The 21,450-nt window shown below is 58.3% G+C and overlaps 2 protein-coding genes across 9 annotated transcripts in view; both read left to right on the forward strand.

Annotated features, from left to right (window-relative positions):
* The window catches only part of CYP46A1 (cytochrome P450 family 46 subfamily A member 1), a 39,173-nt gene extending 32,184 nt beyond the window's left edge, over positions 1-6,989 (forward strand). The window contains exons 11-15 of one of the 7 annotated variants that reach the window (XR_014021683.1): positions 1,691-1,775; positions 2,407-2,517; positions 4,468-4,653; positions 5,373-5,461; positions 6,073-6,088. Coding sequence is in view for 5 of the 7 variants with exons in the window: in XM_081291998.1 (XP_081148124.1) it covers positions 1,691-1,775; positions 2,407-2,517; positions 5,373-5,461; positions 6,056-6,139; positions 6,339-6,900 (931 nt within the window). In the remaining 2 variants the exon portion in view is untranslated. Of the gene's footprint in view, positions 1-1,690; positions 1,776-2,406; positions 2,518-4,467; positions 4,663-5,372; positions 5,462-6,055; positions 6,140-6,338 lie in introns of those variants that run through there. The other 6 variants (XR_014021684.1, XM_081291998.1, XM_081291999.1 and 3 more) reach the window with 6 other exon arrangements.
* A 5,932-nt stretch (positions 6,990-12,921) lies between these two features.
* The window catches only part of EML1 (EMAP like 1), a 165,716-nt gene continuing 157,187 nt past the window's right edge, over positions 12,922-21,450 (forward strand). Inside the window, exon 1 of one of the 2 annotated variants that reach the window (XM_081291993.1) lies at positions 12,922-13,281. In XM_081291993.1, coding sequence (XP_081148119.1) covers positions 13,224-13,281 — 58 coding nt within the window. In that variant the 5' untranslated portion in view covers positions 12,922-13,223. Of the gene's footprint in view, positions 13,282-14,852; positions 15,053-21,450 lie in introns of those variants that run through there. The other variant, XM_081291994.1, reaches the window with a different exon arrangement.

Genomic DNA, 21,450 nt, shown 5'->3' on the forward strand with positions numbered 1-21,450 from the left:
CATCTTCCCCCAATTCCAGTGGCAGAAACCCTCCAGTGTACCCTTCTTCTCTCTGCCCCAGAGCCTTTGCACTTGCAGTTTCCTCTTCTGGAAGGTCTGTTTCTGCTTTTCTACCAGAAACCACCCCCACCTCCCTCCAGCAAACCCTTCTCAGAGCCCAAAGCAGCCCTGTGCTCCCCTCCTGGCCTCCCCCTAGCAGCTCACAAATATGCTTCCTCCTGGGACTATTGGCTTCGGGTCTGTTTCCACCAGGAGACCAGAAGCTGCAAGAACTGTGGTTCTATCGGTCCCTACGCGTACCAGGCTCCACTGGCACTGAGGACACGGCAGCATTCTATCTGAAGTGCTTCAGTTGGCAAGGACAGGAGGGTGTCCCTGGGGAGAGGGGACTGGAGCTGGGTCAAATTTCCCTTGGTTTCCTTGCCATCAGATGGACAGACAGGTGCATGAAAGCATCTGATTGTACCTGGCTGGGGGCTGGCAGAGCCCCAGTGACAAGTGTGGCCCCTCACTAGCGTGACAGGTAGGAAGGAACCGAGACTATGACAGAGACTATGTGGCTTTACAATGTATAATAGTAATGAGAACTTCACAGGACAAGTTCAGGGCGTGGGCTGTGGCTCAGTGGTGGAGCCCTTGCCGGGCACTCGCAGGCCCTGGGTCTGATCCCAGCACTGAAGAAACCACGGAAAAGACATCAAAGTTAAAATAATACTGGTGGTAAGGTGCCGGGGTGTCCCCTCCGAGGCAGTTCCCGCGGTGGCTGGGTTCCCTTCTGCACCTCCCACTCCGCACGCAAAGCTCCATGCCCTCCCTGGGTCCCAGGGCCTGGCTGCTGCCTGCAGGGTCTTGCCATCTTACGGGCACATTATGGAGCAGAGTTCACTTGTGATGTTGGTCCATCCCCAGGACCTTGTCACCTTCCCAACCCGAACTGTCCCCTTGAGCAGCGCCCTCGGAACCTCCCCAGCCTCCACCACCCTCATCCTTCCCTGGGCCTGATGCAGCCCTCTGGGGGCTGCTGCCGCCTTGGTCTGTCTGTGGCCGGCTTCTCAGCGGTGGCCTCCTCCGCGCAGCCGCAGGGTCGTTTCCTCCCCTTGGAAGTGAACCACGGGCCTAGATGGACGCCGGGCTCTCCCTCATCTGTCCCGTGCTTCCACCTTTGGTTCACTGCAAGTTAATGCCAGGTCCTCATAGTCCAGGGGCTCGGTGGCCTCTGTAGTTGCTGCCTTGGGACGCACCCCAGAGCGCCATCGCCCGGTTACACGGCGACTCCATTTGTAACCTTTTGAGGCCTGGCCGTGCTGCCTTCCCTGGCAGTCACCCTGTTGTCTGTCCCCACCCACAGTGCACAACGCTCCGTGTCTCTCGGCCTCAGGAACAGGAACCTCGCGGGCAGCCGTCCCAGTGCTGGGCTGGAGCCCAGGGCCTTGGGCTCATTGGGCAGGGGCTCCCACCTCAGCGCGCCCCATGTTACCCCAACCGCATGCACCCAGACTTGCCCGCAGGCCCTCGCACCACTGTGTTGGCTGCCATCACCAGGCCCTGCTGGACCTGGGGCCGACTCCAGCATGGGAATTGTTGTCTAGGCCCCTGGGACGCAGCTCCCGGTGCTCAATGGCGGCTGGCACATGGGCACTGTGGGCAGGGAGTCTCTCTGGGGACAAACTTGCCTCTTTCTTACCTACAGGCTGCAGGCTGAGGTGGACGAGGTGGTCGGTTCCAAGAGGCACCTGGACTATGAGGACCTGGGGAGACTGCAGTACCTGTCTCAGGTGTGGGGTGTGCCAAAGAAGCTTTCGGGCAAATGTGGGCCATTTGTCAAGTCAGACTGCTGCCTCTGGGGACCCTTTAGTACAGTAGTTCCCAAATCTGGCTGCCCCTGAGAACCCTCTAGGAGATTTCATGCCTCTCTCGGGCCTCAGCTGCCCCCACACTAATGACAGCAGAGGGGAGGGACTCCCAGGCAGTCCCACCATGCAGCTCAGGCTGGACACTGGCCCTTGGTGGGGGGGCGCCACTTCTCCACGCCTGGGCCCATAGGCCTGGGCTTCCCTCCTGGAGCCAGGCTCAGCAGACTCCAGGCCACTCCGACGGGCACCCCAGGAGGCCCAGCCAGGCCTGTTGGCTGCACAGTAGCCTCAGGCCCTGGTTCTCGGCAGGCAGGAGCCCTGGCTTCTGGTCCTGGCTGTGCCGCTGTGGCCTTGTACAACTCCCCCTTCTCTGGGCCTCCATGTCTCATCAGTCACATGAGGAGCTGGTTGACCGTCCTGGGCTCAGGGACTCAGGGCTGGGCTGTGGGTGCACTTTAGCCCCGTGGGCAGGACTGAGTTGGAGGCAGGGCTTGTGCTGCACATTCCCTGGGACTTTCTGACCTCTCTATTGGTGTGTCCTGTGCTTCTGAAGGTCCTCAAGGAGTCACTGAGGCTGTACCCACCAGCGTGGGGCACCTTTCGCTTGCTGGAGGAGGAGACCTTGATTGATGGGGTCAGAGTCCCTGGCAACACTCCACTCTTGGTGCGTAGGGACTCTGGGGGGGCTGGCCTGCTGGCTCCCGTGGTGGCCAGTTTGGAGCTCTGTACTGCAGCAGGGACATCCTTGCACTCGGCTCTCCTGGCTGCCCTGAGCTTTTTACTTTGAGTCTCATTGTGACCCTGTGAGGTCTTTTTTACCCAGTCCAGTTTAAGATCATGGTGGATAATTCCGGAAGGGAGGTCCTATATATACAGCTGAAGACACTGAGGTTCAGAGAGATTAGGTCACTTTCCTGGGGTCACTCAGCTGGTGGACAGGAGATGTGGGATGTGCCTGGATTCCCATCTGACCCAAACTTGCCTTAATCTCCTCCCCCTGTTTCATAAGCCCTCTCCTGCCAGTCAGCGTCCGCCTGCCACCCTCTGTGTGTTCCTGGGATGTTGCCAGGATGTTTCTCTATGTGTCTGTCCTTGGTGTAGCCACTCAGGCATCCGTTTATGTAATGACTTCCTAATCCACTCCCACCACCCATCTGTGTGTGCACCATTCTCCGCACCCCAGGAATGGTCACTTGTCCTGAGTTTTGTGTTTGCCATACCATGTGTGTGTGCATGTGTCCCCACGTGGTGGCGCGTTGGAGGACAGCTGAGCTCAGTGTGGGCTTCTCCCTGAGGCTGTGGATCGTCCACTTTTGCTGCTGTGTGAGGTCTGCTGAATGCACAGGCCACCCTGCTCCTCAGTACTGGGCCAGGGGTGCAGGAGGGGCTTCATGGGGTCACTCAGCTGGTCACTACCTTGAACACCACGTGGCTATGTTTCTGCCTCCCATGTCCCTCACCACGTGGAAACGTGTTCTGGGCTATGTCCAGGAGGGGCAGGGGCATGGGACACGTGGGAGTTCAGCTGAACAGGTGACCCAAAGTGCTTGCCCGCCTGGTCCTGCTGACCAGGATGTGCCTAGGACACAGCTCGTCCTCCCTCAGCCTCCCTGGCACTTACATGGTGTCCTATGTTTTATTTTTTGCAATCAAATAAGCATAAAAGTATTTCCCAACGGTCTTGATTTGCACTTCCCTGATCCTGGGGAGGTGGTACGTCCCTACACTGCTTTGTCTCTTCTGTGAGATGCTGACTCGGTTTCCCCTTCTGGGTTGGTTGACTTTAAGAAAGCCCACAGTCATCTGTTGTCTGTAACATGCATGGCAGTTGTCGCCCCCCAGACTCGCGGTTTGTCCTCACAAATGTGTTTTTGATGATCTGAAGTTTTTACATTTTCAGTGATTCGTTTTTTCACTTTGTGCTGTTGAAGGAAAGCTTCCCTATCCTGGCTTCCAAAGGCTGCTCCCTTCCTCCTGTTCACTTCACCATTCTCCATGTTTATTTTGAGGGTTAAGCTCTTGGCCGTGTGGAGTGCTTGTGTGTGTGGCTGTGAGGTAGGGATCTGCACTCTGTGTCGCGGCTGCCATGGTGAGGTGGACGGGGGCCACTGAGTCCACAGAGCGAGCAGCCTCACAGCAGTCCTGAAAGCTGAAGCCCAACATCAGGTGTGCGCAGGGCTGGCTTCTATCAAGGCCTGTCCCCGTGGCTCATTGACGTCATCTCCTGGCTGTCCTCACATGGTCCTCCCTCTGTGTGTCTATGTCCTGGTCTCCTTTTCTCGTAAGAACACCAGTTGCATTGGACGAGGCCTACCCTAATTCCCTAGGTTTAACTTAATGACCTTTTAAAAGCCCCTTCTCCAAATACAGTCACATTCTGAGGTTGGGACTTCAACCTGTAGATTTGGAGGGGGCACAATTCACCCATAATAAGACCCATTTTTGTTTGTGTGGAGGACGATGCGCTCTGGTCCCCTGGGCTGCCCAGCCTCCTCTAGTGTATGTCAAAGCCTCGTTCCCCATTCTTCATTCTGTTTGGCCGGTCATTTCTTCCATGCCTCTGGACCAAACCACTCCAGCTGAGGGCCTTCTCAATAGCTGGCCCGTCCCTCAGGCAGAGCACACCTGCAGCTGCTGCTCCCCCTGGCAGCCCAAGGCCCGTGGGCTTGCACAGGCAGACCCAACTCCCACTGGCACCTGGCTCCCTGGCCATCTCCGTCACCTCGGCCTGGTCCATCCTTGCAGGTTGGGGACAGTGGTGCCTGCATCCCAGGCAATTGAGAAGATCCAGTAGGATAAGGTACATCCCAGGTGGGGCACAAACCCCTGGACTGGGGGTGCCCTTGACCCCAGCCCCAACTCCCCAAAGCTGCCCCCCCTTTCTGGAGTTCAGCACCAGCCTCCCTCCATCGCCCTAGGCTCTTGGCACAGAGAAGCAGGGGTGGGCCAGCTTAGGGAGACACTGTCCAAGGGGGAGACAGGCAGAGGCCAGTTCCTGAGGCCCAAATTTTGGGAGCACATTGCTTTTCCAGGGCCAGAGGCACTGCCCCCAAAGGCCAAGGAACAGGGGAAGCGTCAGCTCCCAGCAGGAGATGCCACCAGTACAGGTTCAAGGCTGGAGGTGGCTGCAGCCCCCACCTCACACTAGAGGGGAAGCAAGAAAGAACCCGAGGAGCGGCAGCTCCCAGGAGCCAGAGGGACAGCCTCGCAGGCCGGACTGCGAATCTCAGGGGCTGTTTATCTTCTGGGAGACTCCAGAGAGGCATTGAGCTGCTCTCTGAGCCTCAGTTTCCTCATCAGGAAAACAGGGGTACCTGTAGCTCCCACAGGGCTGCACCTGGTCCAGCTGGCAGTGCAGACTGTCCCCTTTCTTCCCCTCAGAGGCTCTCTGGGGTCCCGTGGAACCCCATTCCTGCCTAATGGGTGGGGAGGGAGGTGCTGCTCTTCCCACAGTCACCCCGTGGGCGCCGCGGTGGGGGAGGGTGCGAGCCGTGAAGCAGACCAGCTCCTCTCCGGCAGTTCAGCACCTACGTCATGGGGCGGATGGACACCTACTTTGAGGATCCACTGACTTTCAACCCCGATCGCTTCAGCCCTGGAGCCCCCAAGTAAGTCCCCCATCCAGTGCCCTGAGTGGGAGAGGGGCCATCATAGCAGCCTCTGGTCCAGGCCATGAGCCACCTGTACCCACAGAGCCCTCACAGCTCCCAAATCCCTGTGAGGTAGCAGGGAGGAAGTCACAGCTCAGAGAGGCCAGGCAGGCCACGGGCGGAGCTGGTGCTTGGCCCCAGTCAGCCTGACTCTCACACCGCTTGGAACCAGCACCCTGGACTGGGATGCCACGTGACCTGGCCAGCACCTCCCTTACCTGCCTCACAGCTCCTCCCGGGAGGTGGGAGCCATGAGGTCTGGAGACAAGGGGACAGTGCATTGATGTGTCAGAGCAGCTGTGAAGAGCTGAGCTCCAGGGACAGGCCCTGAGGTCAGACCCAGAACCAGAAGAATGACCTTGGGCCAGCTGCTCTGCCTCTCTGAGCCTCAGTTTCTCCCTGTGTGAATCAGCACCATGGCAGCCCCTTCTGGGAGGGTCAGGAGCGGGGCTGTGGGGAAAAGCAGGTCCAGAGTCCGGCAGGACTCCCAGCTGAGGTCTTGTGCCCCTGGCAACGGACAGCCACCACGGCTGTGCGCCCCGACCACCACAGGCCTCTCCTCCCTGCAGGCCGCGCTTCACCTACTTCCCCTTCTCTCTGGGCCACCGCTCCTGCATCGGGCAGCAGTTTGCTCAGGTAGGAGGGCAGGGCTGGGCTCCCACCCAGCAGTGACTGCAGCTGGGCCTCTCCCACCCCTCTCTGGGCCCTGGAGGGCAGGAGGTTAGCTGGGGGCAGTCGCCCTGGCTGGCTGCTGTCTGGCTCACTGTCTTTCCTCTTCCCCCCTCCCTCCCTCATTCCCTCGGCTTGGCTCTCCCTGCACCCACCCCCAACCCAGATGGAGGTCAAGGTGGTCATGGCCAAGCTGCTGCAGAGGCTCGAGTTCCGGCTGGTGCCCGGGCAGCGCTTCGGGCTGCAGGAGCAGGCCACGCTCAAGCCACTGGACCCTGTGCTCTGCACGCTGCGGCCTCGGGGCTGGCAGCCCGCGCCCCCACCCCCGCCCTGCTGACGGGGCTCTGGGCAGGATGGGACTTCTCGGGCCAGGCCACTTGCCTCCTCTGATGCCCACGGCCGCCCACCTATGCCCCTGCCCTGTCCCCTGGCACCCTCCATGCTGGTTCCCAGGGGACCCTCTGCCATGCCTGCTTCTCACCCCTCACCCCACTGCTGTCCACAGCTCTTGGCCGGACTTGGGCCCTGCGTCCCCCCAGCTGCTGCCAGTGTTGCCCCTGCCTCCCAACCTCTGCACTGGCCACTCCCTCAGACGACACACCCTAACTCTTGCTCACTCCCTAAGATCCTCTTCAAGTGTCACCTACCCTGAGAAGCCCTCTCTGCCACCCCCGGCCGGGCCAGGGGCCCCTCTTCTGTGCTCCCTCAGTCACCTGTGCTACCTCTAACACCACACTGACCACACTGTATCGTGAGTGCCCGCTGATGTGACCCACTGCCCTGCCAGGCTGCGAGCGCCTCCGGGGCAGGTTCTGTTGTGCTTCGCTCTGAGCCCCTGTGGCCATCCAGGGCCTGCACAGAGTTGATGCCAATAAACATGTGTTGACTGCATGAATGAGCTGCCCCCTCGGCCAGGGACCCGCCTCAGTGGGCTCACCTGCATGAGGGGGGATGTTGAGCTGCTCTCGCTCAGGACTGGCACCACTCTGGAAGCTGCTGGTCAGATGCCCCTAGAGAAGCCCGCCCAGGTGACCCAAGGGCCCTGCGTTAGTGGAAGCCAGTTCACTGCGTTGTGTAGAAGACCGAGGCCCGGGTGCTGCGTGAGGTTGGGATCACAGGCTTGAGAGCTGGATTCGAAGGGGTCAGGGCCAGGCCTTTCTGGAAGGGTCTTGGTGAAGCCGGACAAATATACCTGTGTGCACCTGAGGGCACTGCTGCGTCTGCTGGCCTGGCCAGGGGAGGTGACTGCAGCAGCCCCAGGTTGGGGACTGTTACCTCCAGGGTGTTGGGGTGGAAGAAGCCATCCCTTCCTCCCCAGCCTAGGGTGGCCAAGGGGCAGTAAATCCTGGGCAGGACATGTCCTCTGGGTCTGTCCAGGGAAAAGGACCTGCCCCAAGTTCCTCCTTCAGCTTTTGGAGCTTATCTATGAACAAAGACAAAATACTCCCTTAGCCCCTGCCTGGTGTCTGTCCCCAGGAAGGCCCTTCTGCGCCCCAGGGCAGGCATGGGCTGGTGCCATGCTGTCTCCTTTGGTCCTTATCAGTCTTTTTTTTTTTTTTTTTTTTTTAAAGAGAGAGTGAGAGAGGAAAGAGAGAGAGAGAATTTTTTAATATTTATTTTTTAGTTCTCGGCGGACACAACATCTTTGTTGGTATGTGGTGCTGAGGATCAAACCCGGGCCGCATGCATGCCAGGCTAGTGCGCTACCGCTTGAGCCACATCCCCAGCCCCCTTGTCAGTCTTGAATGACAGCTCTGAGGGATCTTCCCACTGAGCAGATAAGGTAACAGGCTTGGGGGCAGAAGCGACATGTTCAGGTGGGCTTAGGGTGGGGTTGGGTTCCATGTTTGTTTCTCTCCTCAGCCCAGGGGCATCATGGGCACCCACACAAGTAGTTCTGCTGCAGCCTCTGGGCAGCGGCTCACTCCTGGCCAGGTGTGGCCCTCCTGCTCCTCAGTGCCATGCCAGACCACCTGAGCACCTGGCCATCTGAGCTGCCCTCCCCAACCCCTCTGTTCCCTCCCTGGGCCCCTTGCACCCCCTGCCCACTCTGGGAATGGCCTGCCTAGGTTTGGCCTATGTGCTTGGCCAAAGCCACTCGTGCTTGTCATCTCTCTGCCCAGAAGCAGCCCCTTCCCATGGCCACTCTACATGGGCCCCTCAGCCCTGCACTGCTTCCCCACCTCCCCTGCTGTGACCTCCCCTCACTGTCCTTGGCAGTGCCATGCCAGCCCCTTGACCAAGTCCACGCCCTCTGCTTCCTGCCATGGCTGAGCCTGGCCCCACAGAATAGTACCTCTCTTGCCATCTACCTGAAAGGGTCACAGTCACCAAGGCGCAGCATTGCAGGGCACAACTGGCATCCTCTTGAGGAGCCAGCTCCTGCTGGGAACATCAGGTCGCCAACTTTGCCATCTCCTGGTTTAGCAGGTGTCCAGCCAGTGCTGATCCAAGTCCTCACACTGTTTCTCACATGCCCAGAGGCCGGGGGTGTAAGTATGTACCATTTCACAGGCAGAGAAGTAAGGCCACGGCCAGGCAGGACGCCCTTTGCACCCCGAGGTGGTCCATAGGCCCAGCAGGCAGCAGCACTGCTGGCCTGGGCTTGCCCTCAGCATTGGAACCCCAGGGCTGGAGGGGGCAGATGACAGGGATAGCCTGTCACCCCACCCTGGCTCTCCTCTGCCTGTGTTGGGGCCAGCATGTCCTGGCCATCCAGTGCCATTCTTATGCCACAGAATGGGCCATTTGTGAGGGCGGGGGGCTCTCAGTCCCAGTTTCATGGAACGGTTGCACATGCTGGGAGCCTTGGCATCTGGGGTGGGGCCCAGAAACTTTTCTTTTTAGGCTTGCCCGGGCTCCTCCCCATGTGCGCTGGCTGGTGCCACTCGCCCAGGTGGAGCTTGTGGCTAGGGCCCAGGTAGGGTGGATGGGATTGAACCCCAAGCTCGGAAGCCAGACAGCCTGGAATCCGGCCTCGCCTGTCTGTCACTGCCATGCCGTTTGGACCCCAGTTTGCCATCTGTAAGGGAGGACAAGTAATAGGACTCATTTCTGAGGGTTGGCGGGGGACTTAAAAGAGTTCACACGTGGACGGCGCTTGGCACTGAGTGAGCCCGCTGGGCTCAAGACCGGCTGTGATTGGTCTTCGCTGCCTGGTAGCGGCAGGGAAGGGAGTGCTCTCTGTCGTTCCTCGTGGGGCCGCACGGGGGCGCCCCGGCGCAGCGCTCGGAGGCAGAGTGGGCGGTGCCTTCTGCGCCCCGCGGGTCCGGGCTGGGACTGGCGGGCCCCGGGGGACCAGCCCCGCGGACGCCTGCGTAGCCTTCTGCAGTAGGGGCGGGGGCGAAGAGGCACAAGCCAGAAACCCGCGCCGGCCGGCCGTCTCGGGCATCCCCTGACCACTGGGTTGGGGTGGGCCTGCGTCTCCGTGTCACAGGGGGGCGGCCACCGAGGCGCGGCGAGATTGCCAGGCGAGCAATACCTGGGCGCGCAGAGGCATGGCCACCGAGCTGGTGGTCTCCCATCGCTGCGTGTGGGCACCGTCCGGGTCTGGCGGTGTGACGCTTCCAAGCGGGCAGAGGGGCGAGCCGCCGTGGGAGCGGACCGGGGCCACGGGAGCAGAGAGCTTTGGGTAGACACGCTCAAAGGGGAGGTCGGAGTGCCCCCCCCCCCACCCCAGGCAGCTCTGGAGAGTCCCGTACCCACCCGGCCTTCTCCTCCCTCCCTCACGTGTGACTTGGGCAGTGGGCCTTTTCTGCAGGTTCCCTCGCGTGGAAACCTGAGCGCAGGATGTGGGGAGGCGCAGGACTTTGGATCTGCACCCCTGACTGTGCCTCCTCAGCACCCAGCTGCTGCAACTCCTAGGGGACCCCTGAAGAGGGACTCTGAGGGATGGGTGAGTCTTGATCTAGCCTGAAAAGGTGGGATTTTCTTCCTTTCTGCTCTAGGTCCTGGGTTGGTGGCCCTCCTCCGCCAACGTGGGTGGACTGAGGCCGTGCCCCCTGGTCCCAGCAAATAGCTGCCTACCTAGAAGGTTCTGGATGGGGCCTTGTTAGGGGGCCTGAGCTGGCTTCTCCTGGCAGTCATGGTCAAGAAGGCACTGAGTCAGGAGGGTCACAAGGGTTGGGTGCCTCATAGATCCACATCCACCCAGGCCTCTGCTGGGCTTGGGGCAACCTCCCATCTCTGCCTGGATGTCCATAAGTAACTCCAACTGGATGTTGGACAGACACAGGGCTACCTGGGGCTTGGGTGTGGGGACACTTGCTACTGAGGGAGGGGCATGTCTCTGAAGCAGGGTCATGGAGGGGAGAGTCATGCCCACTTTTACTGGGAGTATTAAAAACATTGATTTCTTCTAGAGTAAGCCCCTTACCTGTAAGTCCTTCTAGCTTATGGAAACCATAGTCATACCCTTGGCACTGTCCTCTGTGGGCAGCCCCTACTGGCCAGTCAGACCCTGGGCAGCCAGGTATGCCCACCCCAGCCAGAGGCCCAGCCTGGGAGTTCTCCCTGCCAAGGAGAGTGACAGGTGGAAAGGGCAGCTTGACAAGGGGTGGGGTCCTGGAGGAGGCCCAGGCCCACTGGAGCTGCCTCACTGGGCAGCACCCACCCTGGAGGGGCCTGGGCAGGGGAGGGGGCAGCTGCAGCAGGAGACCTGCCCTTCCAGAGGGCTAGGGAGAGTTCCAGGTCCATGCTGGCAGGACAGGGGCACAGGGCCATCTCCATCCTGCTCCTCTCCTCGGGCTCAACTCTGGTGGTTTGGCTTTGGTGGGCCCCAGTGGGTGACAGCAGCTGTGTGGCCCCCTCAATCCCTATCCCAAGGGCAGGGCCTATGTGGCTTGGGTGGCCCTGGTACCAGGGAAAGAGCTAGCCCCTCCCTGGGTAAGGAGGAGCATTGATACTGATGGAGGGGCACTTACCTCTGTTGAATACCTGCCACGAGGCCAGCCTGACTGGCTGCTCTGTAACCCAGGGGCCCTGTGATACAGACAAGGGGTCGTGCCCTCTCCCTGTGCCAGAGGGCAGAGGCACAGCCCCCAGAGCCTCATCCTGCTATGGAGCCTGAGAGTTTGAGCCTGGGAGGCCTTCCTACCAGCTCCTGTCCCCCTTCACTAATGACAATGTCTTCTTTGCTTCCACCCCAGATATGAGGAGTTATCCCCAAGGGACCCAGGAGAGTCCCACTTTTCACACCCCAGGGACACTCAGTGCAGCTGGAGGGGCCTCTCAGGCTTCTTTCCTGACCGGGAGCCTGGAGTCTAAGAGGGTTGTCCAAGGCCACCCAGGTGGCGGTCAGCTTAGGGGTATCTGGGCTGGGGAGGGAATTAATTCCCACGCTTTGCTGGAGTGTGTGTGTGTGTGTGTGTGTGTATGCACATGCACACATGTGTGCTCCTTTTGTGTCCATATTTGTGTGCAATCCGTGGGGGGGTGTGAGGCCCACATGTATGGACCCCTGTGTGTGAGCATTACATGGGCAGCGGCTCTTGTCTCCCCGTGTCTCACTGTGTTCCCATGGTCCCTGTCTCTGGGTGGCGATGTGTATGCGGGGCTGCATGCCTGAGTCACGTGTGTCCGAGTCACGTGTGTGTGCAGATGCGTGCATGTGTCTCAGGCTCAGGGCTCTCCCTGGGCTGCAGGGGGCGTCTGTTCTGGCCTGAGGCCGTGGAAGTCGTGCCAGTGTCACCGGCCAGGCCCTCAAGGAGCTTCAGGCATCCCATCCTCCCGCCATGTCCGGTGGCAGGCGGCCTGCCCAAGGCCACACCTAGCAGGCGTGGTCTCACTCAATATGGCCTGTCCTTCCAGTCATGGCCACCAAGGCCCCACCTGAGGTTCCATGTTCACCCACCGTCCTGCCCTATTTACAGAGGAACCAAAGGCCCAGGGAGAGGGGGTGCCACCAGGGAGGAGGCGTGGGACTCCTGAGTGGGGACGGCCTGTGCGTTGGCAGGGATGGGAAGCGGGGCCCTCTCCAACCGGCCTCATTTGGACGCCCAGCTTGGGCCGGCCCCACTGAGGTCCAGTAGACAGACGGGTGTCCTCTCCCATTGCCCTGTTCCACTTCAAATGGCCCCAATTCCTGCATGACCAGTTCTCTCACTATTCCTGGGCTGTTCCAAGCCCCTTCCCCCTACAAGCCCTCTCCTCCTGCCTGCTCCCCCACCCGTTCCCCACCTCCAGGTCTCTGCCCAAGGACCCTCTACCGAGGTCTGACCACCTGTCCTTCCTTCTTGACCTCGGTTCCTCCACTGGTGCCCCCACCAGGCCCCTGTGAGCTGTGAGCCTCAAGAGGCTGCCCCCAGGTCTCTTTCAAGCACTAGGAGCAGCCACCATGTTGTGGTGCCCACTAAGTAGTGGTTGAAATTGGCATCAAACACTTGCAGCCCCCCAGGGGCTGGTGGGCACACAGACCACCTGGGAGAAGTGGGATTTCTGATGAGCCGGTAGCAGCCGAGGGCGTCTGCACATCTCCTGCCCGCTCCTACGCCGGCACCCACCTGTGCTCACAGGTCCCCCACATTGCCATGCTCGCCTCCTCACATGCACGCTGCCAGGCCCACACTCACACCCGAGCACACCCCCACATCCACTTGCTGCCACGTTGGGGGGGGCATGCGACTGCGATGACCTTAGGAGTGGCGAGTTGAGCTGTTGTTTTCTCGCTGCGACACATGTTCCCACAATAAAGAGAACAGGAAGGGACTCCGGCCAGGGACAGGAAGGGGAAGCAGACTGCATGCAGGAGCCGGCACTGAGCTGTGGGGGGGGGCGACATAGGGACAGACGGACAGACGGCTGTCCGGTGGGGAGGTGGGACGCCCCTTGGGGGCATCTCTGCCCTGGTGGTCCTTTCCATTGCAGCCCCTCACAGGCAGGAAACCAAGGCCAGGGACTGGTTTGTTCTCCTCACCAGGGAGGGCTGGCAGAGCTGGCATCTGACCCAGGTCCCTCTGCTACCAGGCTCCCTCCAGCCCCGTTCCTGCAGCCCACCTGGCAGTGACCAAGAAGAGGCCCTCCCTGGGATCTCTGCGGCAGCCCCCTCCAGGGCATGTGGCACCCCCAGGGCGCCTGGCCTGGACCGTGGCAGTCTCCTGGGACCCCCGGAGGTAAGTCACTGTTCCATGAAATCTGCCCTTACCAGGGGCTCAGAGCAGGTGTTCTGCATTGTCACATGGGACTGTGCGTGCCTGATGGCAGGGACAGGGTTCTTCCTGCTCCCAAGCCTGGCCTAGGAACTGGACACAGGAGGTGCTCATTAGCGCTCCACAGTTGGGGTGACACAGGGACCAAGCGTGGAGGGGCGGCAAGGTGCCCACAGCCATAAGTAACGCGGGGCCCGGAGGCAGGCCTGACCCCAGCCCCTGCTCCTCTCTGGTATCTACAACTGGCCTCAGTTCCAGAGGCCACCAGCCCCCTTCCCTGCCATGCCCCTGCGCTGGGATACAGTGCCAGCTATGCTGACCTGGGGGATATCTGAAACCTGTGACCCTTCCCACTGGTTAGTCTGCGGGGACCCATCCCCAGGCGAGGATCTTGAGGGGGAAATTGGCTTCTGTCCTTGAGACCCACATCTGCCTTTTCCCCTGATGCCCGTGCTCAGTGCCCCACGCCCTGCCACAGAGCAGCTGGGCTTCCAGCTGGGACTTAGTAGTCCTGGGCTGGCATCCAGATGCGGAAGGGGGAGGAGGGAACGTTCGGTGGAGTGAGGCCGAGGACCCCTGCCCTGCGACTCCACACCCTCTCAGTTTTCTAAGGCTGGTTGATCCTCAGCACCAGCATCTGCCCCTCTTTCAGGAAGCCTCCCTGGCTTTCCCCAACCTTGAATGCCTCCCTTTCACAAACACCATCTTTCTTTCCTGGGGATCACCACCGCCTTTAGCCCCAGCTGGGGATCCCCGACAGGCTTATTGGCTTAGGCTCCTCTGACCTTTGCACCTGCCCTGAGAAACCTGTCTTGTCCCATAACAAGGAACTAAATGCCAGCTCTTCCTGGAAGCCCCCAGCCCTGCAGGGTCATAACCGGCTCTTCTCAGTGAGCCACCGGCAACCTCTGCGTGCTGCGGCGAAACAAGTGCGTGGTGAGCTTGAGGTGCTCATGTTCTCTGAGCACCACGGAACCGCTTGGCTGCCTGGAGGCCTTCCCTCCCTGCTGTCCCCAACACATATGGAGCAGTCTGCACCCGTAGGTGCTCCAAAGCATTGGCTGCTCTCAGCCAAACAATCCAAGGCCAGGTCAGACCTTTCTGTGGCTTTGGAGACAGACAGCCTGGCTCCAGGTCCCGGTCACACCCCTAGTGGGCCGGGTTGCCTTGGGTGGGCCACTTAACTCCATCTGTGTCACAGACATGGTGTGGCCATCCAGAGGGCACGCAGGGACCAGGACAAGTGCGGTAATGTGGTTCCTGGTATCAGCGCTACTCGATGGCAGCATCACCTCTCGTCCTCTGTCCCTAAAGGCCCACACATGTCCCTGGCTGGGTGGGCAGGATCAGTCTCAGGTGGAGAATGAACGGGCGTTCTTGAGATCCCAGGCACGGGGGTCCTGGGGGTCCTCCGTGCACCCGGGGTGCAGCAGCTTCTCAGCAACATTCCGGGGCTGCCTGGGAGAGGCCCCAGGCAGGGGAGGGCAGTGCCCAGAATTATCCACCAATCGCACGGGCTCCTGGCAATGAAGCACGCTCTTATCTGCCCAGCCCAGCATGGGGGGGTGGCCGGGCTGGCCGAGGCGGGACACTGCCTAGGGGCTGGACACGGAACAGCCCCAATCCCTACTGGGTGGGTGACAGCCACTGAGGAGTCTTGAGTGTCCCTGCAGGCTGGTGGCCAGTGGCTGCCCCATCTTCTGCACCATGTCGGACGGCGAGGGCCCCTCGGCCGGTGAGTGGCAGCGCTATATTTACTCGCCAGGGCTCCGGTTGCAGAGCGGAGGCCGCCGGTCGCTGAGGGCACTGGGCCCCTGCAGGCTGCAGGCAGCTGTGGGGCTGGACCCCCGTCCTCCTCTTGTGACGCCAGGGCTTCGAGCCTGGGGAAGCTTCGCTTTCAAAGTCAAGTTCTTCCGCACCCCTGCTCCCCGAGGCTAGGGCAGGAAGTCCCAGGCTGCCAGCCCAGGGAGGGGAGTTGCTGGCCCACAGGGAGGCAGGGACTTAGACCCGGGCCAGACCCTGAGGTGGGCTCAGGGTGGCACAGGCCCTTGACACCACATGCAAATCAGTGTGTGTGAACGTTTAACTGGGGGACAGTCCATAGGTTCCTTGGGAGTCTGAGATGGCTGGGAATTCCTGAGTCCCCTGCCCACAGGCAAGAGGCAAGGGCCCCATGAGCCCCAGAACCCTCTAGGCTAGAAATTGCTAAGGCCACAGGTGAGCGGAGAGGTGGTCGGTACTGGGGCCTGCCCACATGCCCTCCACTCTCTCTGGGGCCAGAGGCTATGGTGGCGATTGGCTGCCCCTGGCTACCCTCAGTTAAAGGAGCAGCTCTGCAGTGGTGCGAGGGGCTGGGGACAGCCTAATCCAGGGGTTGCTCAGGGACTCTGAAGTTGGGCTCTTTGGATTCAACTCCAGTTCTTTCCTCTCCAGGTTGGGTGACCTTGGGCAAGTGGCTTAACTTCTCTGAGTTTCAGTGTCCCCAGGTGAAAATGGAGACAGTGGCAATTCAGTGCAATGATGAGTGACAGGGTTTGCCTGTGCCCGCCCGGAGTGTATGAGCACCTCCTGGCCCCCGTGGAGAAGTGTGGCCCCAGGGCAGGAGCCCAGAGAGACGGAGCCCTGGGCATCTCTTCCGGCAGGGCTTCCTTAGGAAGCCACAGATTGCTTCTGGCCCACGGAGGCCTTATCCTAAAACCCTTCCTGGGCCTGCCGAGCCATCCTGAGAGCTGCTGGGGTAGGTTGTGGGCAGCACAGGGCGTGGTTTGACCGACAGTCCTGGTGCCTGGGTCTGGCTCTGTGTGTGCTGGGGAGGGGGACATGGACAACAGCAGCCTGACCTCGCCCTCTTCATCAGGCGCCAGCTGTGCGGCTGCCAGGAATTGCTCGTGGGCTGCTCAGACTTCCAGAGCTGGGGGAGCCGGCAGACAGCCCCTCCTGGCTGGCGGTGCCCCACACCTGACGCGAACCCGGAATAGCACTCTCCCTTCACCAGGGACGTGGCCCTGCTTTCAGCAGCTTGTAAAGCCAGCCGCAAGGAGATGAGTATTTCAGGAAGGCAGGGACAATATTTAGCCATCGGGGTGATGGAATGGGTGCTGAGTGCCTGTGTGTCGCCCGGGACGGGAGGACTTGTGGGCCTCCCTGTCCCTCACTGCTCAGGACAGGGATGTTTGGGCTTGGAGGCAGGGCAGTGCTCCATCCTGACCCTGTCTGTTCTGGCTGGAACGGTGGCCCTGGGCAGACTCTGGGCTTGGTTTCCCTGGTAACAAAATCCTGTGTGGTGGTCTTTGTCTGTGAAGCATGGGGCCCAACACTGAGCCAGGTCTGCAGGAATCCAGGCAGGCTGGCAAAGGGAGCATGTTACTTATGGGGCCTGAGGTCCAGGCCTGTCTAGGATCCCTGCCCCACAGCGACAGGGACACAAGATGCCCTGAGATGCTTCTACCTGGTTTTTTGTCAGCAATCCCTGGACCTGTTCCAACAACAGGAACATCTCAGTTCTCCACTCACAACCTGTGTGACCTTGGGCAAATGACACAAGAGCACAGGGTCTTCGTTTTTCTCATCTGTTAAACGGGGACAATAATAGAACATCAGCTCCTTATGGTGCAGTAGGAATTAAATGACCCAAATTTAAGCCTGGCTTCTTGTTAGCTGTTGTTATTATTATTCAACCATTAGTTAAGCTGCCACCCAGAGAAAGAAACAAAGGAACCAAATTATCTGCTGGTCCTGGACACTGTGGACATGCCAACCCCACTGCAAAGTGCTCTGAAGCAAACATCTCAGAGAAGCAAGCACTGGCCCAAGGTCATCTGGTGGAGCAGAGATTTGAATGCAAGTCCACAACTGGTTTGCTTGGAGCCCCAACCACATCTCTCTCCAGGGGGCCCCACCCTGCACACAGAAGGTGGCTGGGCTGGCCTTGGAGGGCTTTGTTGTCTGCTGCACCCCCCCCCCTGCCCTTATTTCAGAGACAATTAGCTCAACATTGCCCGCAATAATTTGGAGCCTGTAGGAAAAAAAATGTGGTACCTTGTTAGGGCATCAGGAAAATTCCGCAGAGCAGGAGCGCAGCAGGAGGTGGCGGGCTCCACTCTGGGATTTATGGCCAGGCGCCTGGGCAGGCAGCACCAGGCTAGAGTTACCAGGGAGTCAGCACCATATTTATAGCAGGGACCGCCAGGCCCCACTTCAGGCCAGTGGAGGCGTGTCCCTTACAGTTGCCTGCATTCCAGGCCTGGCTCTGCCTCCGAGGTGCAGGCAAGGTACCTACTGAGCCTCAGTGTCCTCATCTGTAAAATAGGGGACTGGCAGTGACCCTCGCTGGTCTGGAGTCAGGGTCTTAAAGTGCTGAGCACCTGCCGGCCATTCTGGGTGGGTGCATGGAACAGGGAGGCACAAGGGACTGGCTTTACACATCCTGGGTGTGTGGATTGTCTCTTCCGGCCTTTGACCTTTGACCTTGAGATATACCCTTTCCCCTCTCTGCAGGAAGCAAATCCGGTCTTCCTGCTGTCGCCCCACCACACCCCACCTTCCTCGGTATTGGGAAGGTTTCCAGCTCAACCTCACTTTTCTGAGCACCACAGAGCAGGCTGCAGAGTCTCAGAGAGCAAGGAATGTAGGCGGATCCAAGCCCAGGGTTTGAATTCCTGCTCTGCTGCTCCCTGGCTCTGTGTGGCCCGGGCAAGTCACTTAGCCTCTCTAAGACTCAGTTGTGGGTGGGCATTCACCCTACTGTGGAGGATAGGATAAGTACATGCCCAGCCAGTCCAGTGACCCTCCATCTCCTGTGTAAGCTCAGGCTTCCTCTCTTGTGCAATAGGGAGCCAGCGATGGCTCTGGAGTAAGGGGGTGCCTGGATTGTTTCAGTGCTGTGGATGGAGGGACTGAAGACAGAATCGGGAGGACGAGAGGTCGGATGGTCCTGGGGGGAGGGGGTGAGGCCAACTCGGGATATGGGGGACGGTGGCTAAGTGGAGATCTGGCCGTTGCTGTATAGAGGGCTGGTGAAAGCAGGGGGGTGCCGAGGGTGACCTGGAGAGACCCAGCAGTGGCTCAGATTCCATCTGAGAAAGCAAGTCCGCGTGGAGGGAAAGCCAGCTCAGAGAAGATCCCCATGCCTACCATGCACACGTTCCCCTCTGATCCTCAGTCTTGTTCTTTGTGAGGGGTGGTGACAAAAAGCCTCCACTGTCTCTCTTCTAATTTCATGAGATCCCCTTTTTTCTACCCCTCCCTTTTTTCCCTCTATCTTCTATATATGAGAGAAAACCTTCAACACTTGTCTCCGAGTCTGGCTGATTTCAATTAGCATAATTTCAATTTTCACTTACCAGCAAATGACAGAATCTCATTCTTTACGGTTGAGCAGAAGAACCCCATGGTGTATGTACACCACATTTTCTTTACCCATTGACCTGTTGGCGGAGGCCTAGGCTGGTTCTATAACTTGGCTATCGTGAGTCACACAGCTATAAACATTGGTGTGCATGCGTTGCTATAGCATGCTGATTTTAGTTCTTATAGATAAAGAGTGAGGAGTGGAATAGCTGGGTGACCCATCATATATTATACCATGTTCCTAACCTTTTGAGGAATCCACACTGATTTCCACCGTGCTTGCCTTTATTTGCAATCCCACCGCCAATGCACTAGTGTTCCTTTCTCCCGGCATCCTCGCCAGCATTGATTGTTATTGTATTCCTGATGACTGCCATTGTAACTGGGGCGTCCCCGGTTACATTGTCCCCAGTTACAGTGTTGCATTCCCTGATGGTTGAGGACATTGAACATTGTTTCATAGGTTTGTTGGTCATTTGCAGTCCTTCTTCTGAGAAATGTCTGTTAGCTCATTTGCCCATTTGATGGAATCTCTTTTTGGTGTTGGGTTTTTCGAGTTCTGGCAAAGATCTCCCATTCTGCAGGCTCTCTCCACACTCTGGATTCATTTTCTGTTCAGAAGGCTTTTTAATTGGATGCCGTCCCACTTGATTTTATTTCTTGAGCTTTAGAGGTCTTGTTAAGGAAATCTGTGCCTGGGCCTTTTATATTTTCTTGGAGCAGCCGCAGTGTTTCTGGTCTAGTTCTGAGGTCTTTGATCCACTTTGAGTTGACTTTTGCGTTGGGTGAGAGATAGGGATCAAGTTTCATTCTTCTAAATGTGGATATTTAGTGTCCCCCAATACACCATCTGTTAAAAAGGCTGTCTTTATTCCAGTGTATGTTTTTGGTTCCTTTGTCAAGGATCGCATAACTGTATCCGTGTGGGGTTTTCTGTGTGTCTTCTACACGGTTCCATTGGCCTGCCCGTCTGTTTTATGTCAATACTAGACTGTTTTTGATACTATCGATCTCTAGTATAATTAGAAATAAGTGATCGTGATGATTGGGCATGCATCTTTAAACTGTCACTGGAGAGGCACTGGGCACCTGTGATGTAGGGCCTCTCGAGGAGGCCTAGAGAGGAGGCCAGGCAGAAGCAGAAGAACCCAGCCCTGGCCCTGTGGTCCTGCCCATAGGACCCTCATGGTCTCCAGGAGGAAACCGAGGCCCAAGAGAAGGACAGACTGGCTCCAAGTCACCTGGCAAGGATGAGACAGGCTGGTTCTCAGGCTGCATTCCCTCACAGCCACCTGGGGCACACTGTGCTGAGGTATCCTTTTCTCCTGCCCAAAGTCAGCTTATTATTGAGGCTTGGGGCAACCAGCCTTCTCTAGGGACGCTTCCCTGAGTTCTGAGGCTCCCAGGGGACACTGCACCTGTCTTCCTCTCCTGCCCATCCTGCTGGCTAATGACATGGAACGATGCCAGCCTGGGCTCCTGAGCAGCGTGCAGGAATGTCCACTGTTGCATGTCCAGGTGAGGCTGTAGCCTGGTGACCATGGACAGGCCTCCCTCCCTTCCTGGACTTAGGGAGGCTATCCTTTTGTGATTATTGGCCTCGAATCCCATGGGCTAGCAGCACGTAGACATGCACATGTGGCCTGAGTTCAGATGCCAGGTGGGTGGGTACACCTGCTCACCCCTGTCCTCCCATAGGCCGGGGACCTCTGAGCAGCGAAGGCATCAGTTTTCCTGCTAGAGCCCCGCCCCAGCAAAAATACCCTGAAATACCCTGGGGGCTTCTTCATATATGACAATAAATACAGGTCACAGACTGTTAAGGATTCAACTTAGACTTTAAACTGACCTACTCTGTTGTTGTTGGTTTTTTTTTTTTTTTTTTTTTTGAAGTATTGGGTCAATCTGAATTCAGCATTCTTGAGGCAATAAGTTAGATGATGATGATGATAATGATGATGATGATGATGATGATTACTGTTGTATTTTTAAAAAGAAACAAAGCTGCCTCTGCAGCCACCTGACTGGCACTTTCCTTGGCCCTCTACGGTCCAGGTAAACTCAAGCTGGGCATTGAAACAGGTGGAACATCTGCGGTCACACAGGTCCAATTTCAGGTTTTTGACTTTGTGTTTATTTCAATGTTGAAACGTATGAAACCAGCCTGTTTCTTATGAACTGCCTGTAAGTCAGGACAGGCGTGGTCTGCATGGAAAAATCTAATCGCAGCGTTCAAAGCAGCGAAGGTGCTTGTTCATTTCGGGTCTGGTGATTCCCCAGGCCCCTCACGGTGGCTCAGTGACCTCCTCCAGCAGCGACCCGTGTTTCTCGAGTCCCTGCTACCTGAGAAGACACCAAGCACAAGCAACTAAATGCTCCCACCAGGAAGGGACATGCTGCCTTGCCACTGGCATCTCACTGGAGGCAAGAGGGTGGAGACAGGCCTCCATGATAGAACAGTCGTCATATCTGCCCACCCTGGACTGTCTCCCTATTGACATTTTGTTTTGTTGGTGCTGGAGATTGAACCCAGGGGCACTTTGTCACTGAGCCACATCCCCAGTCCTTTTTATTTTTTATTTTGAGGTAGGGTTTCACTGAGTTGCTTAGGGCTTCACCAAATTGCTGTGGCTGGCCTCAAACTTGCAATCCTCCAATTTTTTTTTCTTCCTTCAAAAAAAGTGATCCATTTTAGTTGTGAACCCTTCATAATACATATCTTGTGTGAGCTGCGGTCACCCAGCATCTAAAATGTTGATCATGAGACTTCCAACATGCAAATCA

This window comes from Spermophilus citellus, assembly GCF_964194105.1.
Source record: "Spermophilus citellus genome assembly, chromosome: 4".
NCBI classification, from domain to species: domain Eukaryota; kingdom Metazoa; phylum Chordata; class Mammalia; order Rodentia; family Sciuridae; genus Spermophilus; species Spermophilus citellus.